This window comes from Podarcis gaigeae (assembly GCF_964106915.1).
Source record: "Podarcis gaigeae genome assembly, chromosome: 7".
NCBI classification, from domain to species: domain Eukaryota; kingdom Metazoa; phylum Chordata; class Lepidosauria; order Squamata; family Lacertidae; genus Podarcis; species Podarcis gaigeae.
Genome location: NC_139683.1, coordinates 76673036 through 76699609, shown reverse-complemented (window position 1 = coordinate 76699609; position 26574 = coordinate 76673036). Strand labels below are relative to the sequence as shown.

General features: G+C 44.8%; 1 protein-coding gene and 1 long non-coding RNA gene across 3 annotated transcripts in view; one reads left to right on the top strand and one right to left on the bottom strand.

Moving 5' to 3' along the window:
* Positions 1-165: 165 nt before the first annotated feature.
* LOC310848435 lies at positions 166-16215 on the bottom strand. Its single transcript, XR_014566378.1, has 2 exons — positions 16038-16215; positions 166-532 (listed from the first exon to the last, which is right to left on the bottom strand). It is a non-coding gene; the product is annotated as an uncharacterized lncRNA (long non-coding RNA).
* The window catches only part of ANKH (ANKH inorganic pyrophosphate transport regulator), a 134647-nt gene continuing 116418 nt past the window's right edge, over positions 8346-26574 (top strand). Inside the window, exon 1 of one of the 2 annotated variants that reach the window (XM_083747330.1) lies at positions 8346-9439. In XM_083747330.1, coding sequence (XP_083603456.1) covers positions 9344-9439 — 96 coding nt within the window. In that variant the 5' untranslated portion in view covers positions 8346-9343. Of the gene's footprint in view, positions 9440-16261; positions 16643-26574 lie in introns of those variants that run through there. The other variant, XM_083747331.1, reaches the window with a different exon arrangement.

The following is a 26574-nucleotide window of genomic DNA, read 5'->3' as shown; positions in this document are numbered from 1 at the left end:
TTTTCTGCATTTTCGGGAGGCTGTTCCCCAAGTTCCCATGATTAAAGAAGGATTTGCAGGAAATATGGCGGCAGGCCGTATTTCAGAAGGTGAGATGTACACAGAGGTTTCCGGACAACTTGATGGAAACCCTCTATAGCTCACAAAGCTGGCCACCCAAACAGGTTTGGAGGATAGCTTGGCCTTAGAAAGGAAGCATTTAATTCCACACTGAATTCCACCCTTGTTAATATGAGGCTCTAAAAGAGCATAACAATATGAACACCCTTGTTTACAAGCCTGAGTTTCTGTGGTTGTTCATAAACTGCAAAATTATCTTGAAGGAAAGCCTTGACTCAGACAACACTGTTCCATATACAAATCCTTGTGGCACCAAGGTTAGAACATCTTGTTTCTTCTTTTGACTTAGCAAGTCACTTATTTGGCATCAGTGATTTCTCAAAGCCAGGGAAATATAGTTTCTTCGCCATTTTGAAGTGTATTGTTTTTAACCGTAGGCCGACACAGCAATTATTTCTACATATCAAGGGCTCTGCAAAACACACAATAAATTTTGTGAGCCCATTGAGACTTCCCAAATTCAGGTTTGTTTTAGGTATTATTCAATGACAGGTGGTGACACTGGAACCTCCTGATGATTTTTCCAGTCTTACTGATAAACTTTTTAATTCTTTTGAATATCCTCAAATGATTTGCTTGAAGAGGAAGCTTGAAAGTGAAACTGGTTTCACTTTGGTCAACTAGAATTCACTGTCTGTACCAATAGGAAAACAGGTAAGTGTCGTCTCTGAGAGTTATTGATAGGGGCCTCGCGAGTGTTATTTGTCTTGTGACAAACAAGTTGCAGATATTTAACTGCACATATGTATCCTTAAAAATAATGAGCTCTCCAGTGCATTCCTATCCATGTTTATTAAAATGCAACTCCCAAAGTGTTTGGTGAGATTTACTCAAATGTAAGTGTGCACAGGATTGCACCTTTAAGCTATCTGCAACTAATGTGGTCCATTTATTTAAATAGGTCTCATTCTCAATATATTTGTTATGTTTGTAATTAATATTGTCACAATTTTACCATTAAGAGTCGAACCAAATGGATAAAAAAAGCAAAAGATTTCTTTAATTAGGAAATCTCTATTTCTTTAGAAGGTGCCTGAATTCTTTCTTTTTTCTTTTCTTTTTTTTTTACTCCAAGATGTTCATTCTTTAGATAAGACTTTTCAGCTTCCAGTGTAGAGGGTTTTACAATAGGACAACCTTATCTACATTATAACAAACAAGGTCTGGAACACTGACTAACGACAACACGCAAATGCAAATATCAGCTGTATTTCGTTTTGCAACTGTCCTTGTCTTTGAGCTCCATACAAATAAATTAAACATGTTACCCTCTTTTTACTGCGGAAAAAGAGGATCCTAATCTCCATGGACCATTAGCCCTGCTGGCCATACCACAGCTACAGAATGCTGCCTGGTTTTTTGGTTTTTTGTTTTAAAGGTAAAGGACCCCTGGATGGGGCCAGCATTTGTCCACAGACAGCTTTCTGGGTCATATGGACAGCATGACTAAACCGCTTCTGGCGCAAGAGAACACTGTGATGGAAACTAGAGCACATGGAAACGCTGTTTACCTTCCCGCCATAGCAGTACCTATTTATCTACTTGCACTGACATGCTTTCGAACTGCTAGGTTGGCAGGAGCTGGGACAGAGCAATAGGAGCTCACTCTGTTGCAGGCATTCGGACCGCCGACCTTCTGATCGGCAGTCCCTAGGTTTAGACCACAGCGCCACCCATGTCCCTTAGCATGTTACATATTTAGGTACAGTGGTGCCCCGCAAGACGAACGCCTCGTAAGACGAAAAACCCGCTAGACGAAAGGGTTTTCCGTTTTTGGAGGCGCTTCGCTAAACGAATTTCTCTATGGGGTTGCTTCGCAAGACGAAAAAATATTGCGAGTTCCCGCGTTTTTTCTGCTTTTTTCCGCCCTTTCCCTAAGCGCTAAGCCGCTTATCAGCTGTTCCGCTGATAAGCCGCTTCTCAGCTGATCGCTAAAAGCCGCTAGACCGCTAATAGCGCTAATCCGCTAAGCTGTCAATGGGCTTGCTTCGCAAGATGAAAAAACCGCTAGACAAAGAAAATCACGGAACGGATTAATTTCGTCTTGCGAGGCACCACTGTATAAATGTGCTTTATGACATACTTTGGGTACACTTAAATGTTCTCAAAAGCATGCTTAATGACAGGAATATGGGAGCAGGAACTGCTACAGGAGAGGACTGGCAGGTGGGATTTTTTAAATTTTTAACTCCTCCTGTGCTCACAGAATTCCCTCTACAAATCCCACAGCTTGTTAACCAGTTCTGCTGGGCTTATTTTGGTCTGTTTGTTTCTGAGCCCCTCTAGAGGAAAACAAACACATTAACAAGTGGGGATGTGTGCAGGGGAGAACTGGTAGCTTAAGTTAAAGGTAAAAGGACCCCTGACCATTAGGTCTAGCCGGGAATGATTTTGGGGTTGCGGCACTCATCTCACTTTATTGGCCGAGGGAGCCGGCGTACAGCTTCCGGGTCATGTGGCCAGCATGACTAAGCCGCTTCTGGCGAACCAGAGCAGCGCACAGAAACGCCGTTTATCTTCCCACCAGAGCGGTACCTATTTATCTACTTGCGCTTTGACGTGCTTTCAAACTGCTAGGTGGGCAGGAGCTGGGACTGAGCAATGGGAGCTCACCCCGTCATGGGGATTCGAACTGCTGACCTTCTGACTGGCAAGTCCTAAGCTCTGTGGTTTAGACCACAGCGCCACCCGCGTCCCGTTAGAAAATGGTTAAGACACATGCCCTTGATGTGCAAATGCTTTGCCTGCTTCCCACTGCATTAGCGTTTTCTGCAGGAAGAGGGGATTGGGAACACTGGTTCTTTCTTGCGTTATAAGGTCCTGTCCTTCAAACACAGCAACAATGCAGCAACAATGCAGCAACAATGAATTTGAAAAGATACCTGTGCCTCGAAGCTGAAACTATTGGAAAGAGCCATCAAGGGCAAAGCTGGGATTTTCCTCACTATTCCTCACTATTTGTGGATTTGAAATCAAGGCTGGATCAAGACCTGCCTGAGGCGAAAGACAAGATGGCAGCTCTTTTCCAGTGTATGTGCTGTTTGGACTCTAACATCAACATTGGGACAGCATCCTCCTTTGCCCGAGAACGTAGCGGGTTGGTTTGGGGGCACAGGACGATTTTTGTAGCTGTATTTGTGGTAGGAATTTTGAGGTCTTAGATATATTGTAATGTTCCTAAGCGTACCAACCAAGCACGTACATAGATCAGCACAGGAAGACCGACCTGGAACCATTTTGATTCCTAAACTGAGCAAATGTTTTCTCTGCAAGGTCAAAGTGGCAAACCTCCCATTGTCTCTTTCCTCACAAATCCTGTCTTAAGGGCACATTTAAGATATGAATAAGGTGTGAGCCTGTGACCTGGCCCAGGAACTAAGTGTTTATCATTACAAAGGACTGGCCAGGCTTCCCAGGCAATCCAATCAAGTAACCTGCCAGACAGGAGATAAATAACGACAGGAGAAAAACAACATTCAAATTTCTGTTTAGACCGCCTTTTCTGTGATGTAGGTATGATGTATCTGAGGGGTGGTCTTAGGTTACACCCCTTCTGTGATGTATATATGATGTTTCTAGGGGTGGTCTTGATCTACAGGATGGCAATTTCAAAAGTCTTTATAAGGCCTTGCGCGCCATTTTTCTGGGTTCCTCCTCCTCTTCTGCGGGTGAGGGGAGCACCCTGTTGCAACAGATCAATAAAGATCAAGCTTACTAGCTGCTTTGCTTCTCAATATTCTCTGGTTGGCCTCTGTTATTCTCTCCTACCAATAGGGAACCTATGTAAGGACTCTATATGGGCTCTTGGATACCCCATAAGGGAAAAGGGCAATTTTTGTTTACAACATATTCTCTATTCTCTGACAGTGCACCTTCAGGCTGAGGTGGCCACTTCACTCTGCCTCATTTTGGTAGGAAGCTTCCCTTCTCTTCCTGTGTTCCTCACAACGTGAAAGGAGAACAAATATTAACTGGCGCTGTCGCTTGGTTACTGAAACCTGAGTTGATTTTCCATCTGAGCAATCCTAAAGTTGTTTACTAGGGAGTAAGCCCTGCTGAGCTCAGTTGGACGGACTTCTGAGTAAACACGCACAAGAGTACATTGTTAATCAATTAGGTAATTAAATCTACATCAATCTGTGATGGAATAAAACCAGTAGAACAGAAGATATTATTTTTAAATGAGAAAAGAATGCTAAATTATTGGAATCAGCTGCCGGGCTGGGAGGAAGAGAAGCAACAGCAGATAGCAGGGTGAACTGCTGTATTTGCCATCTCCACTTGCGACCCTCCAACTGTTCCTATTTTACAGGTACAGTTGCGGATTTACAGAAGCCATCCCAGTTTCGGGTTTGATCCTGGAATGTCCCGCTTTTCCTTAGGACGTCCCTATTTTCATTGGAGAAAAGTTGGAGGGTATGTAGTTATGCAACCCCTGAGCCAAGAAGTAACTACGCAACCTTTAGAAGGCAGCCCTGTATAGGGAGGTTTTTAAATGTTTCATGTTTTATCGTGTTTTTATATATGTTGGAAGCTGCCCAGAGTAGCTGGGAAAAACTCAGTCAGATGGGCGGGTTATAATTATTCTTGCTATTTTTCTAGCGAAAGAAGTGCCAGAACTCATATGAACACCTCCCTCATTCTTTTATAATGGCAATGGCACCCACTTGAGAGGTGCCAGAACTGAATTCTAGCAAGTTCTGGCTGAAAAAAAAGTGATTAGGATGATTATAATATAGGACGTCCCTATTTTCCCCTGAGAAATGTTGGAGGATATGTACTTGCTGCAGCTTTTGCCAGCTCGGCTAGTCTCCTTTGCCCACCCTCTTTCCTGTCTCTCTACAGAGGCCGCTGGAACCAACGGCCCTGTGACGAACAGAAGGTCATGATGCAAGATTACTTATTGGAGGCCATCCACAGCTTCTTTTTGAACTGCAAGCAGCCCATGATAGCGTTGAGGCCAGAAGTGTCATCTTGTAACGAAGAACTAGTGCTAGTATTTACTTTCTCCCCTCCTGATTCCTTTTCCTTTTGTGTCGTATCTTTTAGATTGCAAGTCAAATTATTGCTCTTTGAAAGATGTCCTGGGAACCTTTTTCAGCTAAAGGGTGTGGTAAAAAATGCTTTAAATAAATAAAGGAATAATGCATGCACGTACACACACACATGCAAACTGCAGAGAAGGCATGCCTTTTTAGCAAGGACAGTGCATGTCCACATTATTATTTTTTTAATAAAAAATAATTGTTTAAAAAACAATTATTGTTAGCCAGGGATTCCTTTCCAAATGATGAAAAAGTTTTATTGGACTAGAAATCGCAAGTCCAATATTTACCTACTTCTGCAATGAAAATTGCCCATTTAAAGATTTGTTCAGAGCTTAGGCTGCATACAGATGTACCTTCAAATCGTTTGTTCAGAGGTTAGATTGCATATTCCAGCATACCTTTAAACAGAAGCCTAGCTTGTCCCCCCCAACCCACCTTGCCTTGAAGTGAGATCCATTTACGGTAGGCCTCTTGCTCAAAGATATCTTGCTGTCCAAGGTGAAGGACAATGTGATTCCCCACCCAGGACATTAAAAAGGGGTAAAGGACCCCTGGACGGTTAAGTCCAGTCAAAGGCGACTATGGGGTTGTGGCGCTCATCTCATTTTCAGGCCGAGTGAGCCGGTGTTTGTCCATGGTGTTTGTCATGGGGCCAGAATGACTAAACTGCTTCTGATGCAATGGGACACTGTGACGAGGAAATGACGTTTACCTTCCCACCACAGCGGTACCTATTTATCTACTTGCACTGGCGTGTTTTCGAACTACTAGGTTCGCATCTGTCTCCTGAGAAATCTCTATGTGGGACAAGAAGCTACAGTTAGAACTGGACATGGAACAACTGATTGGTTCAAAATTGGGAAAGGAGTACGACAAGGCTGTATATGGTCCAGTGGCGTAGCGTGGGTTGTCAGCACCCGGGGCAAGGCAAGTAATTTGCACCCCCTAACCCATGGATTTGCGCCCCCTAACCCTAACCCCCAGATGTTGCACCCGGTGCGGCCGCCCCCCCCCCCGCACCCCCTACGCTACGCCACTGATATATGTCTCCCTGCTAATTTAACTTATTTGCAGAATTCATCATGTGAAAGGCTGGGCTGAATGAATCCCAAGCTGGAATTAAGATTGCTGGAATAAATATCAACAACCTCAGATATGCAGATGACACAAACTTGATGGCAGAAAGTGAGGAGGAATTAAAGAACCTTTTAATAAGGGTGAAAGAGGAGAGTGCAAAATATGGTCTGAAGCTCAACATTAAAAAGACTAAGATCATGGCCACTGGTCCCATCACCTCCTGGCAAATAGAAGGGGAAGAAATGGAGGCAGTGAGAGATTTTACTTTCTTGGGCTCCATGATCACTGCAGATGGTGACAGCAGTCACGAAATTAAAAGACGCCTGCTTCTTGGGAGAAAAGCAATGACAAACCTAGACAGCATCTTAAAAAGCAGAGACAAAGGTCCGTATAGTTAAAGCTATGGTTTTCCCAGTAGTGATGTATGGGAGTGAGAGATGGACCATAAAGAAGGCTGATGGCTGAAGAATTGATGCTTTTGAATTATGGAGGAGGAGGAGACTCTTGAGAGTCCCATGGACTGCAAGAAGATCAAACCTATCCATTCTGAAGGAAATCAGCCCTGAGTGTTCACTGGAAGGACAGATCCTGAAGCTGAGGCTCCAATACTTTGGCTACCTCATGAGAAGAGAAGACTCCCTGGAAAAGACCCTGATGTGGGGAAGATGGAGGGCACAAGGAGAAGGGGACGACGGAGGACAAGATGGTTGGACAGTGTTCTCGTAGCTACCAGCATGAGTTTGACCAAAGTGCGGGAGGCAGTGGAAGACAGGAGTGCCTGGCGTGTTCTGGTCCATGGGGTCACGAAGAGTCGGACACGACTAAACAACAACAACAGGTTGGCAGGAGCTGGGACAGAGCAATGGGAGCTCACTCTGTCACGGGGATGTGATCCACTGACTGAATCCCACTTCAAACACTGGGATTGATACAACCGCCAATCCTTTCAGTCTGCAGTAAGACCCACTGCATTCAATGGAACTTACTAAGTGTGCACAGGATTGCAACCCTAGGCTGCAATATATGCTTACTTGGAGTGTTACAGAACTCAATGCAGTATACTTCTAAGTAGACAGATGTATAAGAATACACTGCTAGATGCAGTTACTCACTGTATACATGCATCCTCTACCTGATGATACCTAGCTCAAATGTAGTTCTGACAGTATCCCCAACATCTTAGACGAAGAAATATATTTTGGTGTGGTGGTGATTAAAATGTTACAATATAGTAGATTAAAATGCATCCTTTATGGCTCAGCTCCTGCCCACCAAATGCTCCCTGTGTGCATAGAACAATATGTGTAATTCTGCTCCAGAAAATAGCCACAATGTTTTTCCGATATGATACCATTTTAAAACCTCTCTTACTCACTTTCTGTCCCATTTAACAAAACTGAAGAGAAACTCCATGATAAATATATACAGTATATGGGAGAGATGGGTTATTGGTTTGTTTTGTCCATATTTATGTTTTTATTATGCATTCTGTGCTTTTTTATCTTGTATTTTTATGTTGTGAACTGCCCAGAGATCTATGGATGAAAGACGGTATACAAATTTAATAAATAATGATAAATATATTTAAACAAACCCTTTGATTGGTCCTTTGGAAACACTGTGTACAACTGGTATTACAAATGTTTTTGGTTTGAGATTGAGATTGAGATTTTTCACAATAATTGTAACAACACAATCCTTTCTGAGACACAATGTTCCTAAGGGAGTGGAGTCTTTCTCTACTATAAGACATTGTGATGGCCACTAACTGTTATTTAAACAATAAACAAGATTAAATGAATTCCTGGTCCACCTGAGGAAAGCTGGCTGAGATACCTCCATTGAACAGAGATACAAGTACTGTAACTCTGCAGACCAGATCTTGGGAACAAAACCCAGAAGGGTTGCTGCCTTCCGGCCCTCCTGATGACCTTCTAGATACATTTGGCTTGCCTGCTTTTGGTGCCAATACAAACTCTGGTCCCGATCCTGCGAAGGCGCGCTCTTTAACCCTCTTTCGCACTCCTGGAGCATTGTTTGGCCTACGCTCATCTCTGCAGCGCGCAAGGCAGCCTGCAAGCCGGAGGCTGATGCTGTGCCCGGGCTCCGGCGATAGGAGGAGCAGCAGCAGCAGCTAAATAAAGCCTCTCTTTCTCTTTACTTTTCCTCTTTAGGGGAAAGAGGAGGGAGGGAAGAGAAAGAGAGAGAAAAGATAAGCAACGAGCCTGTGCCAAAGAAGGCCACGTGCTTATGGAGCACTGGCAGAGCAGCAACCCAAATAACATTTAATATATTTTTTTTAATTTCAAAAGAGCAGGGCCTGCTTGTGTGCGTGTGTTGAACGGCCTCTCCTCTAGCCTGCTTTACGGTTCTTCCTCCGCCGCCAGCAGCAGCAGCAGCAGCAGCAGCAAGCAAACTCAGCCGCTCCCCTCCCCACCGCTCAGCCGGGAGAAAGAAGAGGCGGAGGAAGAAGAGGTGGTGGTGGTGTAGGAGGACGACAGGCAGCCGGGCAGATCCTGTCTGATCTGTGCGCCGGTGATGGGTGGTGGTGGTTTGTTTTCCTTGCCGCCCTCCCCGCGGCTCCCATCCTCTTCCTGCAGCCGGCTCGCCTAAACCAAGGCGAGGCGCAAAAGCGCGGCGCAATTACGCGCGCCTGTTTGTTTTTTTGCCCTCCGGGTTCTTGATAATGGAAAAAGTGCCCAGAGAAATTTCTGGCGGCGATGGTGCTGGTGCCGGCGTCCCTCCTCTTTTTTTTTCCACCAGCAGCGGATCACCATTGTGTGGGAGGAGGGCAGCGGCGGCAGCAGCGGCGGCGACAGGGATGGACTTGGTCTTTGGGATTTCTTGCTAAAGGGAGCAGCACAGACACCCGGCGCACCAGACCAGCAGGGAGGCGGACGCGAGAGGAGCTGCTGCGCTCACTTGCTGCCGTTGCCTCCGCCTGGGCGCACCATCGCTTTCTCTGCCGGCAAAGCTACAAGGCTCTTCCGTAAAGCAGCGCCTGGCTTCTCCCTTCCTTCCTTCGTCTTCACCGCCTTCCCACCTTGCAGCCTCCCCGCTGCGGCAGATGTGTTTGGGGTCACCGCGCAGCTGGGACTATGGTGAAATTTCCGGCGCTCACTAACTACTGGCCCCTGATCCGCTTCTTGGTCCCTTTGGGCATCACCAACATAGCCATCGACTTCGGGGAGCAGGTAAGAAGCCACCCGCGGCCAGATAGCCGCCCATTTTTTTTTAGTTTATGGATTTATTTTTATTTTCTATTTGCAACTCTTTCCTGCGTACTCCCGGGGAAAGGAAGCCGTCGCTGGGCGATGCAAATCGCCTGCAAGGTTGCTACGGTGCTTTTGCCCGGTCTATTTTTAGGCTCCCTAATGCTGAGTGATGACAAAACGCGCAGCGCACTCCTTTTCCTCGGGAGCCCAGAAGCTCTGGCGGAGACCAACAAAGCGCTGGCTGGATGTTTGAATGTCAGAAGCCAGCCGGCTTTCCTTTTCCAGAACATGCAAGGAACAGAGACCAGGCGCGGGGCGGGGGGGGGGGATGGATTTTAGGGATGGGCTGGAGGGGGTGTGCAATGCAAAAAAGCAACCAGAGGGAGGGGGTGATATAACACTCTGAGGAAGGCACAGCCGACCTGCTTTGGGGGCTGATTCAGGCCACGATTGGAAATGCAAAACAGCCATTCATCTTCCTGCGTCTTGCAGGAAGGGGCTTTTGCTGTTATCCAATGTATGTGCTTTTCATTCTCCAGGCTCTTAGGCATCAATGTTACTGGGGATGCTCCAGGCATCAGTGTTACTGGGGATGCAGCAAAGGCCTGAAAAGCTGCTCACAGAATAATTATGTAATTTGGAATGCCACTAAGTACTGGCTATGTGTACATACATTTAATAGGACACCTCGGCTGAGTTTCTGCAATCTGGGCGGATGTCAGGTCCATTGTTTATTGGTGCTAAATAATGCTCAGGCTGGAGGTGGTGATTATGGGTGTTGCACGCACAATGTTTTGCAGAAACATTTATAAATTCATTTGCTCACAGCTCAAGCTTGTGTATGTTTACTCGGAAGCAAGTCTCACAGTAATCCCAAATGAGCCTGCCCTTAATTGCTGATTTCCCCCTCCCCCTGGGGAGTTGTGGTTGTGGGTGAGGACTGAAGGTGCTAAACTTTTTTGCAGGCATCCATATTATTTTTCCCTACTCATGGTCTCCCCCCTCCCTTCACAGAAAACCAGGTGATGCTCTAACCCCTTCAGCTACCAATGAGCCAGTGGTGGGAAGGTGTCAGCTCTGCTTGCTTGACTTAAGCTGCCCTTGGATGACTGAAGATGCTGTGTAATAATAGCATTAGGAGAGAGTGAGTGCATTGGGGGGTGGGGAGGAGAGCTGTAAAGGGATCATGCTGCCAAATGCTTCTGCTTAGAAGTGAGGCCTTGCTTGTTAGGACTTGTGTAAACGTTTTCTGCAGAGTAGACTTTGAAAGCTTATTGTTTTAATCCTATAGTATTAGCATTAGCCGGGCCTGTTATTCTTTAGTTGCAGGATAAGTTAGAGAAATGGTTTTCTGCAGTAAACAACTGTGTGCATTTCAGCTGTATATGTCTGCTTGCTTGGTTTACCAACATGAACACTCTCTTAGGTCAATGAAGTAATCACAGTGGGAGAGCTGGGAAGCCCCTGTAATTTTCAGGTGTTTGTACCCACCAGAGATGCTTCACATGCTATAGTGGTTTTTTAAAAGGTATACTACTATATATATTTTTAATATACACCAAAAAATGTAAAGCATGAATGCGGTGAACAGGTGTTTGAAGAAATTCATATCCAGCATCTTCATTGGAGTGCTAGGACAGTGTCTGGCTTTGAGCTCCTTGATATTTGCATTATTTGATACTGCCTTGTTGATGAGCAGCAGAGCGTTTTTCCTTTTGTGTTACTGCTCAGTTGACCAGGGCAGCATCACTCATTAGGCAGTGTTAAGTACTCTGGGCTGCACGAAACTCTGTGTAAGTGATTAGCAAATGCTAAAGAACAAAGGTTGATGCACCTCCTAGGTAGCGCATGTTTTCAACTGCTGGTTCATTCAAAAAAGTGAATGGAAAAAGAATCGCCCAGAATGCATGTGTGTTAAAGGTGTGACTTGTACTTCCGCTCTGGGCCACTGAGAAGGAGGGAGCCCTGCATCACATACAATATTGTACTCCACATTAAGTCACCTAGTGGTGATTCCTTATCAGTTCATGCAGGCCAGCTGCTGCCCTTCTGAGTTCATCATCTCACAGTGCAATCCTATAGAGATATACTCAGAAGCAAGCTCTGTTGAATTTAATGGGGCTTACTCTCAAGAAAGGATTGTACTCAACAGTATGCAGTATGAATGAGAAACTGCTTCCCTTCCTTTTTAAGGAGAAAGCGTAGTTGCAAAATGGTAGTTATAGGGTGCTGATGTGTAACTAATTTGTGTTAACTGATCTTGAGTTTTCTTGGAGGAGGAAGAAGATGTATCTTTGACTACAGGACACTCTTCATAGCATCATAGTGGGAGTTAATGGGGATTATGCGCTGGGATGGAAATAGCAATGTGATATGTATATGGTTTTTACATGTGGCTTCTTACACTTAAGACTTTCAGCCAGCTGTTATTATACAGAACACACACAAACCTATTTTTACTGTTTGTAGACTCGAATAATCATTTATCTCATTCTCTGCCTCCCCAACTGAACATAATAAAGACGCTTGAAAGGGAAGCAAGGCATGCAAAGTTAGAAAAGTACAGTACATTTTTCTCTTCTAAATCTATTAGGTAGATAATGGCCTCATATAACAATTCCACTTCAACCATAACATCTTACTGGGGTACCTGGGAGACTGTTACAGTGACCCAACAATCCAAGGTTTACTTTTAAGCTTGTTGCTTCCCAAAGTACCATTGTCAGATCCAAGTGAGCAATTGGTTGAATTTTGTTATGTGAATCTCAAGAGAAGAGTGGAGAAGCATTTGTTTTCTGTGCCTACTCTGTTCTTAATCCCTTTTCCCATTCTGCTTGGCGAAAAGTTCCTTTCCAACAATACTTGCAACAGCAACAGATGGGGATCCAGTAAAAATATCAGTATATTCCAACTGGGTTTATTCTATAAGAACAACCAAAAAAATTAAAATATCAAAATCTCCCAATCAAGAGAGAAAATATCACTGTTTTTTTTTATTCACAACCTTTTAGTGCCTTCTGGTTTCTTGCAAATTTACTGAAGCAGAGCTAACTAGGAAGCCATAGCCAGCCCCATCTGTACTTCTGAAAGTGTTGCAAATGAATTAGGCATAATTGGCTCAAAGCGTGACCACCCCACACTCCTGAGTTATCAGTCGCTTCTTTCAAGAATCGCTTTGCTGAGCAAGGTCCACCTAATTCAGTTTTATGTTGCCAGTGGTGGCAGCCAGATACTTGTGAGTGCTAAGTACTGGGTCATTGTTCTTTGTCCTCAGTATCTAGTACAGTCATACCTCGGGTTGCGAACGTGATCCATACGGGAGGCACGTTCGCAACCTGCGCAATTCAGCACTTCTGTGCATGTGCAAAGCGCGATTTAGTGTTTCTGCGCATGCAGGAACCCGGAAGTAACCTGTTCTGGTACTTCTGGGTTCAGTGTGGGCCGTAACCCAGAAACGCACAACCCGCAGCATTCGCAACCCGAGGTATGACTGTACAGTGGTACCTCGGGTTAAGAACTTAATTCGTTCTGGAGGTCCGCTCTTGACCTGAAACTGTTCTCAACCTGAGACACCACTTTAGCTAATGGGGCTTCCTGCTGCCGCCGTGCGGCGGCGGCGTGATTTCTGTTCTCATCCTGAAGCAAAGTTCTTAACCCGAGGTACTATTTCTGGGTTAGCGGAGTCTATAACCTGAAGCGTCTGTAACCCAAGGTACCACTGTATTTAGAGGTATACTGCCTCTGTTCTGTGTAGCTATGGGGGCGGGGGGGGGGCTGATAGCCCTTTGTTTAAAGCCACCTAAACTGGCAGCAATCGCCAATAAATTTCATAGTTGTGTGTTGAACTACAGTTCTTTTTGGCTACAGCATATAAAAAACAAGTGTTAGAAACTCAGCTATCTATTATAACCCCCAAATGGCACCTTAAACCTAGTTTACGGTCGCCACAATGTAATGTCTAGGTTCTGTTTTTCTTTTGCAATGGAGTTTATTATTATTATTATTATTATTATTATTATTATTATTATTTACTATCATTCATATCATTTCTACACCGCTTTATATTTTAAAGAACAAATTTCAGAACAGTTTACAACCCATTTAAACCATCAAATAAAGCAATCCAGAATAAAACAAATTCAAGCTTCAAGGAGAGTATTTCAGACCCTCCTTCTCTTAAGTAACATCTTGCTTTCCCCGGTTGCAAACCTGACATGCGTAGATCTCCAGGTAGTTGCAGTTGGACCCACACAAGTCACAAAATGCACCCAGCACCTGGCTAATTTATAATACTGTCAAACACATACCTGGGACTGCAAGTGCTGCAGGTATTGGAGGTGGTTATAACAATTGGAGCAGTACAGTAGTTTTGATGTGTCGAGAGTAGCATAGTATGTGCAAGTGCAACCAAATAATGTTTGTGCTATACTTTCTCAAATATCGACACATGTAAGGACAGTGTTGGCAGCCAGTGCCTCTACCTGTGATTGGTAGTATTCTTACTTAGGCAGAATTACTCTATATTAGGAATTCCTTCGGTAGAATTTAAGTCTACTACACCATTGTACTGTGACTTATTTAACGGTGTAAAATAAACAAGGTCATTGTGTGATAGCTAGCCAGCTATATGAGTTAGCTACTTTTTATAGAACCATAGAATTGTAGAGTTATTATTATTGCAAATGAAATAGGCATAATTGGCTCAGATTGTGACCAACCCACACTCCTGGGTTATCAGTCACTTCTTACAAGAATCGCTTTGCAGAGCAAGGTCCACCTAATTCAGTTTTATGTTGCCATACTTGTAAGTGCTAGAATTTAAATAGAATTTAAGCCTATTATACCATTGTACTGTGCCTTATTTAACAGAGTAAAATAAACAAGGCCATTGTATGATAGCTAGCCAGCTATATGAGCTAGCTGCTTTTCATAGAATCATAGTTATTATTATTATTTATTGAATTTACCGTATATACCAGCCTATACCCGGGGGTCTCTGTTGGAAGAGACCCTGAGAATCCTTTAGTTCAACCTTGTACAATGCAGGAATATGTAGCTTCCCCCTACAGGGATCAAACTTGCAACCTTGGCATTATCTGCGGCACAGTCTAACCATAACCAACTGAGCTATCTTGTGCGCCCTTGTGGGGAATGCGCTTCTAAATAATCCCTGAAATAAAAACAAACTTGCGTATTCCCACCCACCCCAGATTCTCAAGGCCTATTTTCTCATCTGAGTGTCTGATATGGTAAATGCCCATTGTCACTACCTACCATAGCAGAAAGCACATACACACATTTTTTATTTTTATTTTTTACTGTCATGGGCCAGGAACAACAACAAGAAGCCTCGTGATACTGAGTTGTGACTATAGTCTCACTGGTGGTTGCATGTTTAGAAATCTGAGGTCCTGTTATTCAGTTGACTCTAGAGTTTTAGCACTGATCCGTCCTGAATAAATAGGACCAGCTTTCGGCTTGAGGGGCACCTGTCCACTATACAGGGGTGTCCCAGGCAGCCATAATGGGTGGTGGCTCTATGTTGGGCCTTTCACAGCATTTTAGGGAAGCTAAATAGGAGACCCATAGGTGCCCCATTTGAGACTCCCCGGACACGTATCGGCAGCAGTAAGGCCCCATCAGAATTATGAGGCCTAAGCAGCTGCCCCAAAATGGCAGGTATTGCTATAGACCAGCCATGTCCAAAGTCCATTTCAGGGGCCTACTAATCCGGCCTGCTGGTCCATTTAATCCAGCCCCTGTGGCAGTTTATTTCCTGGGGTAAAATCCTTTTAAAAAAAAAACCTCAACAACTTCAATCCTAAAAGAAACTCAACAACTCCAACCCTAAAAACAGCTCAACAACTACTTCAATCCTAAAAAAAGGTCAATAACTTTGGTTGGCCCTTTGGTCAGCCCCCACAGCCCTTCACTTCATCAAATCTGGCCCTCTTTGAAAAAAGCTTGGACACCACTGCTGTAGACCTTGTAAATAAATGACACATTTGAGGAGGGATAGTGCGGGGAGGGAAATGTTCGGCGATAATAAGAGTATTCAAAATGGCAAAAGGCCCAAGGAAGAAGGCTCAAAATAATCCTCTGCTATTAGTTTTGGACATGACAGTGTGTGAATCACAGAATCATAGAACTGTAGCATTAGAAGGGACCACGGGGTTAATCTGTAATAATAAGAATTTATTATTTATACCCCACCCATCTGCCTGGGTTTCCCCAGCCACTCTGGGCGGCTCCCAACAGAATATTAAAAACACAATAAAACATCAAACATTAAATGCAGGCATCTTTTGACCAATGTGGGGCCCAGACTTATGATCCCCCCAAAGTCTCATGCTCTACTGACTATGTCAGATAATTATTATTATTTTTTTTAAAAATAGCATATATAGTATTACAGTTTGGTATGCCTACTTTAAAACAATGGCTGATAACTTTTCAACTTAAACCAATTAAGGGCAGAGACTTAAGAAGGGTTACTTTGGAAGCAAGGCCTGTTTACATTATTTGAGGCTTGCTTCTAAATAAATATGGTTAGAACCGGGTTACAAAAGTTTCTTACCTTAGCGTGTAACTGAATTCAGCTTTTTTCATTTTGGATGCAGAAGGATTATCTGTTAACTTGAAAACTTCTGTATCCTTTCCCCTGCCAGATGTTGATTTAACAAAGAGAGGATTTTAACTGTACAGAAAGCACACTTGGGGTTGTGTGAGAGAGTGTGTCACAATTTTCTATTGTGATGACATGGGTATATTGCAATGATGTACGAATCAACATCCCAGAAGAAAAAGTTGAAGAAAAGGTTGAAGCCTTCAAACCTTTCAGTGTAAAAGGAAACATGGAAATAATTTCAAATAACTGTAAAATGACCTTATTCCACTTGTGTTGTGCCAGTTTGGAATAATTCTCAAGAAGGTGCACTGGAATGAATCCAGCAGTAGCTGAAATATTAGTATTTGGCTCATACACCAAGAAATGTGAGCTTTTTTCCTGGCTTAGCTGCAGTGGAAGACAGCTGAATGTTTTGTTAGGTCAGATTGCTTAGTTTTCCAGTTTTTCTGAATAAGGAGAGTGGAGAATGTGACAGAATGAGCGGATATTTTGAAAGGGACTTGAGAGATGGAGCAGCCACCAAGAAAATCTACCTGACTCCCTGACAGGGCAAAGTAAGTGAAAATGTATCAAATGATTGCATCTGGCCTGTTTGTTGCTTATGAATTCTACACAGGGACGGTCACTTTGAGATTTACTCCAAACAGCCATGGGTAAAATGGCCACTTGTTTGGTTTTTAAATGGCTGTTGGGTTTAGTGACTATCTGACTTTTAAAAGACATCTGTGGTATTTTTAATATTTTGTTGGAAGCTGCCCAGAGTGGCTGGGGAAACCCAGTCAGATGGGCGAGGTACAAATAATAAATTATTATTATATTATTATAGTGAGTTATTATTTGGCTGATTGAGGTTTCCTTCTGGCTTCCCACTACTAATCTGGTTGCTGTCTTTCCTGTGGACACATTCGGATCACAAGTGCTTTGCCATTCGTTCGATTCCTTCGCAAAACAGGGATTTATGCCTCAAGGGTGCGGGCAGCAACCATTTTGTGCGGGGCCTTCTGTTCCTGGCCCCTGCATGCGATAGCAGAGCGCACTTAGCCCTCCCTATCCTGCTTTCTCCGGGGTCCAAATGGACCCTCACGTTGGAGGTCACTCGCCATTTCTGAGGGGCACAAAATGGCCTCCCTCTTGTATAAAGTGCCAAGTCCCATGGGGAGTTGCTCTCGGGCAAGTATATACAGTCATACCTCTAGCTGCGAACACAATCTGTTCTGGCGTGCCGTTTGCACCCTGAAAAGTCTGCAACTAGAATTGCGCTTCTGCGCAAGTGCGGAGCGCGATAGAATGCTTCTGTGCATGGACAAAGCGCGCAGAACGCTTCTGCGTACACATGTGCGGGGGAACCCGGAAGTATACAGTTCCAGGTTTGCTGCATTCACAAGCTGAAAAGACGCAACATGAACCTAACGCAACATGAGGTATGGCTGTAGAGTCATACCTCAGGTTGAAGTACCTTCGGGATAAGTATTTTCAGGTTGCGTCCTGTGGCGACCCGGAAGTAACGGAGTGCGTTACTTCCGGGTTTCGCTGCATGCGCAGACAGTCAAAATGACGTCAAGCGCATGCGCAGAACCGGCGACCCGCGGACGTGGGTTGCGTTCGTTTCTGGATGTGAACGGGGCTCTGGAATGGATCCCGTTTGTATCCAGCGCTACCACTGTACAGGATTGCAGCCCTTAACAGTTGTTATAAGAAAAACTGCTTCCTTTCCCATATGGGGTATCCAAGAGCCTGTATAGAGTCCTTAAGTGGATTCCCTATCGGTAGGAGAAAATAACAGAGGCCAACCAAAGTACCGTATTTTTCGCTCTATAACACGCACCTGACCATAACACGCACATAGTTTTTAGAGGAGGAAAACAAGAAAAAAATATTCTAAACGAAACAGTGGATATATGATTTTTGTGGTTCATGCTGTGGCCACAGACATGTGATCTGACGGTGAGTTTGGGGTAGCCCAATGCAAAAATCCTGAGGATCCATGTGGATCCATGCTTTGTAACCACGTTTTTGCACCATTGCAGCCCCATGAAACAGTGGGTGCGTGTGTTTTTTGGTGCAGGCTGTAGCCATGGATATGCTATGTGATCTGATGGTGAATTTGGGGTGACCTAGTGCAAAAATCCTGAGGATCCATGTGGATCCGTGCTTTGTAACCACGTTTTAAGTGGGGAGGGAAGGAAAAGAACTCAAGGGACAAGGAGCGCGCGTGGGGGGTATGGAGAAGGATGCTGCTGATAATGCAGGAGAGGCTCCTCTCCGGCTTTGCTCCTTTAGAACAAGCAGGCTCTGCGTCTCTCCCTCCTCCCCGGCAAGGAAACCATGATAGTAACCACTGAGACAAATCAAGAAAAATTGCGACCAACACTCTCCCCCAACAAGCGCAGTGAGGTCAAAACACACACACACGCAGAGAGGGAACTGGCCCTAAAGTCGCAGGGCGCTGGGGGAGTGAACGGGAAGCAAGAGAAGAAGGAGCCCTCACACACAGAGACACACAGAGTGTCAATTCTAAAGTCGGAGGGACAGCGCAGGGAGAGTGAATGGGAAGCAGGAGGAGGAGAAGGAGCCCTCTCTCTCTCTCTCACACACACACAGAGTGTCAATTCTAAAGTCGGAGGGAGAGCGCAGGGGCGCAGGGAGAGCGAAGGGGAAGCAGGAGGAGGAGAACGATAGCTCAAGCACACACACACACAGCCCCTACAGTGGCTAATCCAAAATCGGACAGCAAAAAACTGCAGGCAGGGACAGAGAGTACGGGGTTGTTTTAAAGCAGCCAACCCCGCTCTGCTTCTCTCCCTCCTCCCGGCTAGGCTGGCTGAAAAGCTTCGCTGCTACTTAGCAGATCAGTGGGGAGGAGAGAGGAACATAGAGGGAGGGGTTTTTTTAAAGCAGCCAAGCCCGCTCTGCTTCTTTCCCTCCTCCCCAGCTCGGCTCGCTGACAGGAGCCGCTTACACCTGCTTTGCTGTTTCAAAGCGAGCCACGGACTGCTCACAACTGCAGCAGATTCCCCCGCCATCTGTAGGCATTCGCTCCATAACACGCACAGACATTTCCCCTTACTTTCTAGGAGGAAAAATCTGCGTGTTATGGAGCGAAATTTACGGTATATTGAGAAGCAAAGCAGCTAGTAAGCATGATCTTTATTCAAGGAATTGTTGCAAAAGGGTCCCCACTCCCCACACCCAGGAAGGAGGAGAACCCTGAACAATGGTGTGCATGCGCTTCTATAGACTTTTGAAATTGCCCACCCTGTAGCCGAAGGACCCCCCCCCCAAAAAAAAAACCCCTGTCATACATACATCACAAAAGGAGGCGATCTATGGCAGAAATCTTGTCTGCCAGGATATCTGATAATGGTCGCTGATTGTATTACCTGGGCAGCCTGGCCATTCTTTTGTGGTGGTTAATACTTTAGTTCCTGAGTCCAGATAATAGGCTCAACCTATTCATACACAAATATGCCCATAAGACAGGATTTGCAAGCAAAAAGACAATGGAAAGGCTTTCCCTCCGTTTGCCTCCCTTACAGTAGAGGAATATTTGAGGTCATTGGGAGAGTCAAAATGGCTTCAGGATTGCTCTCCCATACTATTTCAGACGCGTGGTTCATATATTTAGATATGTGTGCATTTATGAATATTCTGTATTTGAGACCTTAGAATTCTTATAACACAGTCGTCATGTACCCGATGCACATGATGTCACATACAGGCACAGATTGCGCGTGACGTCAGCGCCCCCCCCCCATGTCGGGCGCAACTATGCGCCTGTGTATATGTGTGTGTTTGTTTCTTGGCGCATGTCCATGCACGTTGACGGGTGTGTATATCTCAAAAAGAATGTGGAATAGGTGGGATAGAAAACTTTTTATTAGAGTTATAAAGAAGAGGATAAAGTCATAACATAAGGATCCCCCAAAAGCAGTGGATTTTTTGTTAAAAAAAATTGGTGTATGTAAAACTGAAAAATTGAAATATATATATTTTTTTAAAAAAGAGAAAAATAAAAACTTTTTTATTTGATGGGGTTTTCTGGCCAGTTTGATATTCAGCTCAGGATAAGAGAAATCTCTCCCCTCAGTTATATAGTGAATTTGGTTAAGCGATGCCCCATAGCAGAAACACCCTCACAAACATTTGGACAAAAACAGCATACAAGGATGTTGTTATTACAATTTTATTAAGAAACCTTACGCATAATTTTTTAATGAACGTTTCCTTGGCTGGTTCCTCCCCTCCCCTTCCCACTTTTATGGGAGGAAACATCTTAGTGTCCCTTCTTCTCTCAGTAGATTTATAAGATGCAGGTGTAATTGGACATGTTAATGTGCATTCTGTATAATAAAAAGTAGTAATTAGAATTGTAAAGTGTTCTGGTGGCGGAGCATTAACTTGAATTTTATAACATGACATTAGGAGTGGCTTAATAGTCATAATTTAATATCCCCTGCCAACCAACCCCCCCACACCAGGGTTTTGTATGGTGCCTTACAGATTCCTCTAATCCAGTAATTTCCAAATTTTGAACTGTTGTAAAAGCACCGTTCTTCCCTTGCAGTTATATAAGGCTTGTGAACTGATAGTATCCTAACATCATTGGTTGTTCTGGCTTCTTACAAACATCCTCTACTTGGGTATGGTTGTGGTGGTTGTTATTTAAATTTCTATCCTGCCCTTCCTTCCAGGTGAGCCCAGAGTGGCAAAAAAAACAAAGCAGTGAAAATACAATTAAAATAAAAACACACTTAAAAACAAACCACATACTCTTCTGGCTAATTATTTAATGTTTTAAAATTCCTCCTGTATGTTGAAACAAACACACTCCACCGGGGAGGTAAAGGTAAAGGTAAAGGGACCTCTGACCATTAGGTCCAGTTGTGGCCAACTCTGGGGTTGTGGTGCTCATCTCGCTTTATTGGCTAAGGGAGCCGGCGTACAGCATCTGGGTCATGTGGCCAGCATGCCTAAGCCGCTTCTGGCGAACCAGAGCAGCGCACGGAAACGCCGTTTACCTTCCCGCTGGAGCGGTACCTATTTATCTACTTGCACTTTGATGTGCTTTTGAACTGCTAGGCTGGCAGGAGCAGGGACCGAGCAACGGGAGCTCAACCTGTCATGGGGATTTGAACCACCGACCTTCCGATCGGTAAGTCCTAGACTCTGTAGTTTAACCCACAGCGCCACCGGGGAGAGCATTCTGCAAACCTTGTATTGCCGCTGAGGAGGGGTCCTGTTGGGTTTCAGCACCAGATTTCAGCTTTCTATGCGCAGACATGGAGGAGACTCTTGTATCTCTGTGTGAGTCAGTGTTCTGGGCTTGCCTCCTATCAATCAAGATGCATGCCTAGATTAGTTACTCATTAGAGCCACAGGGGATTGGCTCCTGAAGGCGGGCAGTTTTTTAACACTTATCTAAAAGCACGTATTTCAGAATTTGAAACATGTGTCCAGGTTTCATGCAGTGTGCCTCAACCTTTTGCAAATCGAAGTCGCTGCCAGCAGCAATGATGTTTTGTTTTGTTATAGTTAAGGTCACTTGTGGAGCTTTATTGATATTTTTAAACATTTCCTGTGGCTTCCTTAGAGCTGTTTCTTTGTCTCTCGGAACAAGGTAACAAACTCTGCAGTTTCTCATTGCAATCCTCCGAGGAGCTCCGTGTTCCTTGCTATCTTATCCTTTGAAATAGTGAAATGGGACTTTTTGTTAATGTGCAACTAGGTCACTAGATTACATTTCTTTCGGGCCGCTTGTAACGTTACATTCTGTTGCTATGTCTTCTGATAACGTGGATGGGCGGCAGTCTAAATTAGGCCATGGATAGGGGGGAAAAGAGAGATTGTGTCATGTAAACTGAGCTGAACTACTGGGGACACCAGGAGTTCTTGTGGAGTTCATCTTTTCTCTCGTTTTTTTCTAGATGAGGGGCTGTCTCCTCGTGATTTTTTAGTTTAGCTGTGAGAGCAAAATCCAACATGAACTTAACTGCATGGTAGTTCTCCCACTGAATGCAAGGTGTTCACCCCACAAATGGCTGGGTGTGGTCCTTGATCTGGACTATAGAATGGGCAGCAGTGTTGTTTAGTTGCTTAGTCGTGTCCGACTCTTCATGACTCCATGGACCAGAGCACGCCAGGCACTCCTGTCTTCCACTGCCTCCTGCAGTTTGGTCAAACTCATGCTGGTACCTTCGAGAACACGGTCCAACCATCTCTTCCTCTGTCATCCCCTTCTCCTTGTGCCCTCCATCTTTCCCAACATCAGGGTCTTTTCCAGAGAGTCTTCTCTTCTCATGAGGTGGCCAAAGTACTGGAGTCTCAGCTTCAGGATCTGTCCTTCCAGTGACCACTCAGGGCTGATTTCCTTAAGAATGGAGAGGTTTGATCTTCTTGAAGTACATGGGACTCTCAAGAGTCTCCTCCAGCACCATAATTCAAAAGCATCAATTCTTTGGCAGCAGTGGTAGGATGCTGTAAACTTAACCCTTTGTCCCCACTTCAGTCCTGATTCAGATCAGACAACCCCCAACACCTGCAATTTGAATTGCAGTCTGTCTTTCTTTCTCCCAGTGCATGGGGGTCCTCATCTGGATTACAACCATAGCACGGGGCAAAGGCTTAAAGCCCCCTATCTGCCATGCTGTGGCTCACCTGGGATAGCTCAATTGGTAGAGCACTAGATGCTTAATCTCAGGGTTGTGGGTTTGAGTCCCACATTGGGTTAAAAAGATTCCTGCGATGCAGAGGGTTGGACTAGATCAGTGTTTCCCAACCTTGGGCTTCCAGCTGTTTTCGGACTACAATTCCCATCATCCCTGACCACTGGTCTTGCTAGCTAAGGATGATGGGAGTTGTAGTCCAAAAACAGCTGGAGGCCCAAGGCTGGGAAACGCTGGACTAGATGATCCTTGTGGTCTCTCCCAACGCTACAGTTCTGTGATTCTGTGAAGTTCAAGGCCCCTGTCTGGCAATTTGTGGGGAGTAACCCCCACTCCACTTAAGGGCAGAACTTCACGGTTCTGGCCTGTAACCCAGGCATCCCCAACCTTCGGCCCTCCAGATGTTTTGAGACTACAACACCTGTAACCCTTTTAAAAGTCTCTAAACAAATTCCTGTTGCAATGGCACTAACAACTGGAAAGGGCAATTATTAGTGCTGCAAGCCTCTCTGTGAACCAACACTGCTAAAAAAAGATCAGGGGTGCCGATGTCCTGTAGAAATATCCCACAAGAAAAACCGACTCTTTAATTACAAAGTTACACCATTAAGTACAGTAGTGTGATTCTGTAGGACACTGTTAGGGATGGAAGCTAGAAGTGTTTTCCTGTATTTCTGGTAGCATACTGTACTAGCAACTGCTGGCAAACACACTTCTTTTATTTATAGCAACTCCTGTATATCGGTAGACATCTCGAGGGCAGAACTAGATGTCAAGAAGAGAAAACAAGGCTCCCAACCCTGTGTTTCCCTCAGAAATGTGGGTGTTATGGGTGCTGCATATCACTTGCAGGGGAGAAGTGATGATACTGTTATAAGAATTTTAAGGTCTTAAAGGTAAAGGGACCCCTGACCATTAGGTCCAGTCGTGACCGACTCTGGGGTTGCAGCGCTCATCTCGCTTTATTGGCCGAGGGAGCCGGCGTACAGCTTCCGGGTCATGTGGCCAGCATGACTAAGCTGCTTCTGGCGAACCAGAGCAGTGCACAGAAACGCCATTTACCTTCCTGTCGGAGCGGTACCTATTTATCTACTTGCACTTTGATGTGCTTTCGAACTGCTAGGTTGGCAGGAGCAGGGACCGAGCAATGGGAGCTCACCCTGTCGCGGGGATTCGAACCGCTGACCTTCTGATCGGCAAGTCCTAGGCTCTGTGGTTTAACCCACAGCGCCACCAGCGTCTTAGATGTGTAATAAATGTTCATAAATGTAACAAGCAAACACGTACATAAATATATAAATGACATGTCTGAAACCCCACAGAAAAAAAGTCCTGAACAAATTGACCTCAAATATTTCTCTGCAAGGCCCAAGTGGGAAACCTCCCCATTGTCTTTTTCTTCACAAATCCTGTCTTAAGGGCACATTTTAAGATATGAATAGGGTGTGAGCCTGTGACCTGGCTCAGGAACTAAGTATTTATCATTACGAAAGACTGGCCAGGCTCCCCCGGTAATCCAGTCAAGTGACCATTAAACAGGTAACCTACCAGACAGGAAATAAACAACGCACTCAGATTTCTGTTGTAGACTGCCTTTTCTGTGTTGTATGTATGATGCTTCTGGGGGTGGTCATGGACTTGAGGGTGGGCAACTTTAAATGTCTATATAAGGGCAGGCACGCTTTTGTTAGGGGTTCCTCCTCCTTTCTCCTGTCTGTGAGGGGGGCACCCTGTTGCAATAGTTGAATAAAGATCACGTTTACTAGCTCTTTGCTTCTCAATATTCTCTGGTTGGCCTCTGTTATTTTCTCCTACCGATGGAGAACCTACAAAGGACTCTACAAGGGCTCTTGTGTACTCCATAAGGGAATAAGGGCAGATTTTGTTTATTACAATATGCAGAGAGCAGGGGGTGCGTTAACCACTCACCAATTCTCTACTGCAAATGCCCAGCAGGCAATTCTAAATTGTTTCCCCGTCTAGTGCGGCTCCAAAATCAGGTGTGGGACTGGGTGGGAGAAATATAGTTACAGTTCCTGGATAGCAGGCATCTGCAAAGAAGAATCAGTGTACATGCACAATGGGCCACACATTTGCCGATAATAATGTTTAATTCCATCCCAAGTCCTTTGGGATAGCTGAAACATTGGACTGTGTCCAATGTTTCCCTTCAGAGAGTGGAAGTAGTCCTGTTTGTGGCAAGGTCAGTGCTAATTGAAGAGAGGAGGCAATTTATGCAAATGCCCTTCCCCTCAGCTGCTCTGGGGGGGGGGCAGTCCTCTGAATATTACCCCTTACACTCTTTTGGAGGGGGGGGGTCCAGATAAAATGACTTCCTCCCTTCTCTTAGCAGAGGCCTCCATGCTGAATATCAAAATCGCTTCCACCAACAGAAGGGCAACTCCACACACAAACCTTTATCAATGGAACGTCAGCAGTTTTCATAAATACCAATTAAACTGGTGAGTCAAGACAACAGAAATAGTTGTGGCGATAAGCCATCGAGATTAGGGGATTTTTGGAACAGCAGTTATTACACTTCATGCGAGGTTTGAAAGGCCTACTTGGCCTTCACAATAGTCCCTGAAAGGACAGTTCCCTGATAATTCTCATGCTATGCAGCTTCTGTGGCTCAGAATTTTCTACATATGGTGCAGAATACAAAGGTTTGCCTAGCGCTTTTCCCCATGTCCTAAATCATAGAATCATAGAGTTGGAAGAGACCACAAGGGCCATCGAGTCCAACCCCCTGCCAAGCAGGAAACACCATCAGAGCACTCCTGACATATGGTTGTCAAGCCTCTGCTTAAAGACCTCCAAAGAAGGAGACTCCACCACACTCCTTGGCAGCAAATTCCACTGTCGAACAGCTCTTACTGTCAGGAAGTTCTTCCTAATGTTTAGGTGGGATCTTCTTTCTTGTAGTTTGGATCCATTGGTCCGTGTCCGCTTCTCTGGAGCAGCAGAAAACAACCTTTCTCCCTCCTCTATGTGACATCCTTTTATATATTTGAACATGGCTACCATATCACCCCTTAACCTCCTCTTCTCCAGGCTAAACATGCCCAGCTCCCTTAGCCGTTCCTCATAAGGCATCGTTTCCAGGCCTTTGACCATTTTGCTTGCCCTCCTCTGGACACGTTCCAGTTTGTCAGTGTCCTTCTTGAACTGTGGTGCCCAGAACTGGACACAGTACTCCAGGTGAGGTCTGACCACTAAAAGTGGCCATCTATTGCCAGACCAAAGGACTTAAGAAGTCACAGTCCTGGGCCAGCTGACATGAATATGAGCAAGTCATAGAATAAATAGCTGAGCTTCCTGTTTTTCATAAGGCACAAATGGCGCTGCTGGGTGAGACTGGGGGTCATCTAGGCCATAGGCAGGCAAACTAAGGCCCAGGGGCCGGATCCGGCCCAATCGCCTTCTAAATCCAGCCCGCAAACGGTCTGGGAATCAGCGTGTTTTTACATGAGTAGAATGTGTGCTTTTATTCAAAATGCATCTCTGGGTTATTTGTGAGGCATAGGAATTTGTTTATTTCCTCCCCGAAAAAAATATAATCCGGCCCCCCACAAGGTCTTAGGGACAGTGGACTGGCCCCCTCCTGAAAAAGTTTGCTGACTCCTGTTCTGGGCCAACCAGATGCTTCTGGGAAAATTTTAAATTGAACATGAATACAACAACCCACTTCTAGTCACCTTCAAAGCAATACTGCCCTAGAACACTGAGGTTCCATTTAGCCATTATGGGTAATGGGTATAGATAGTCTAATTCTTTATTTAATGCCATCTAAATGAACAGGAAAAACAGTAAGTCATCCTATA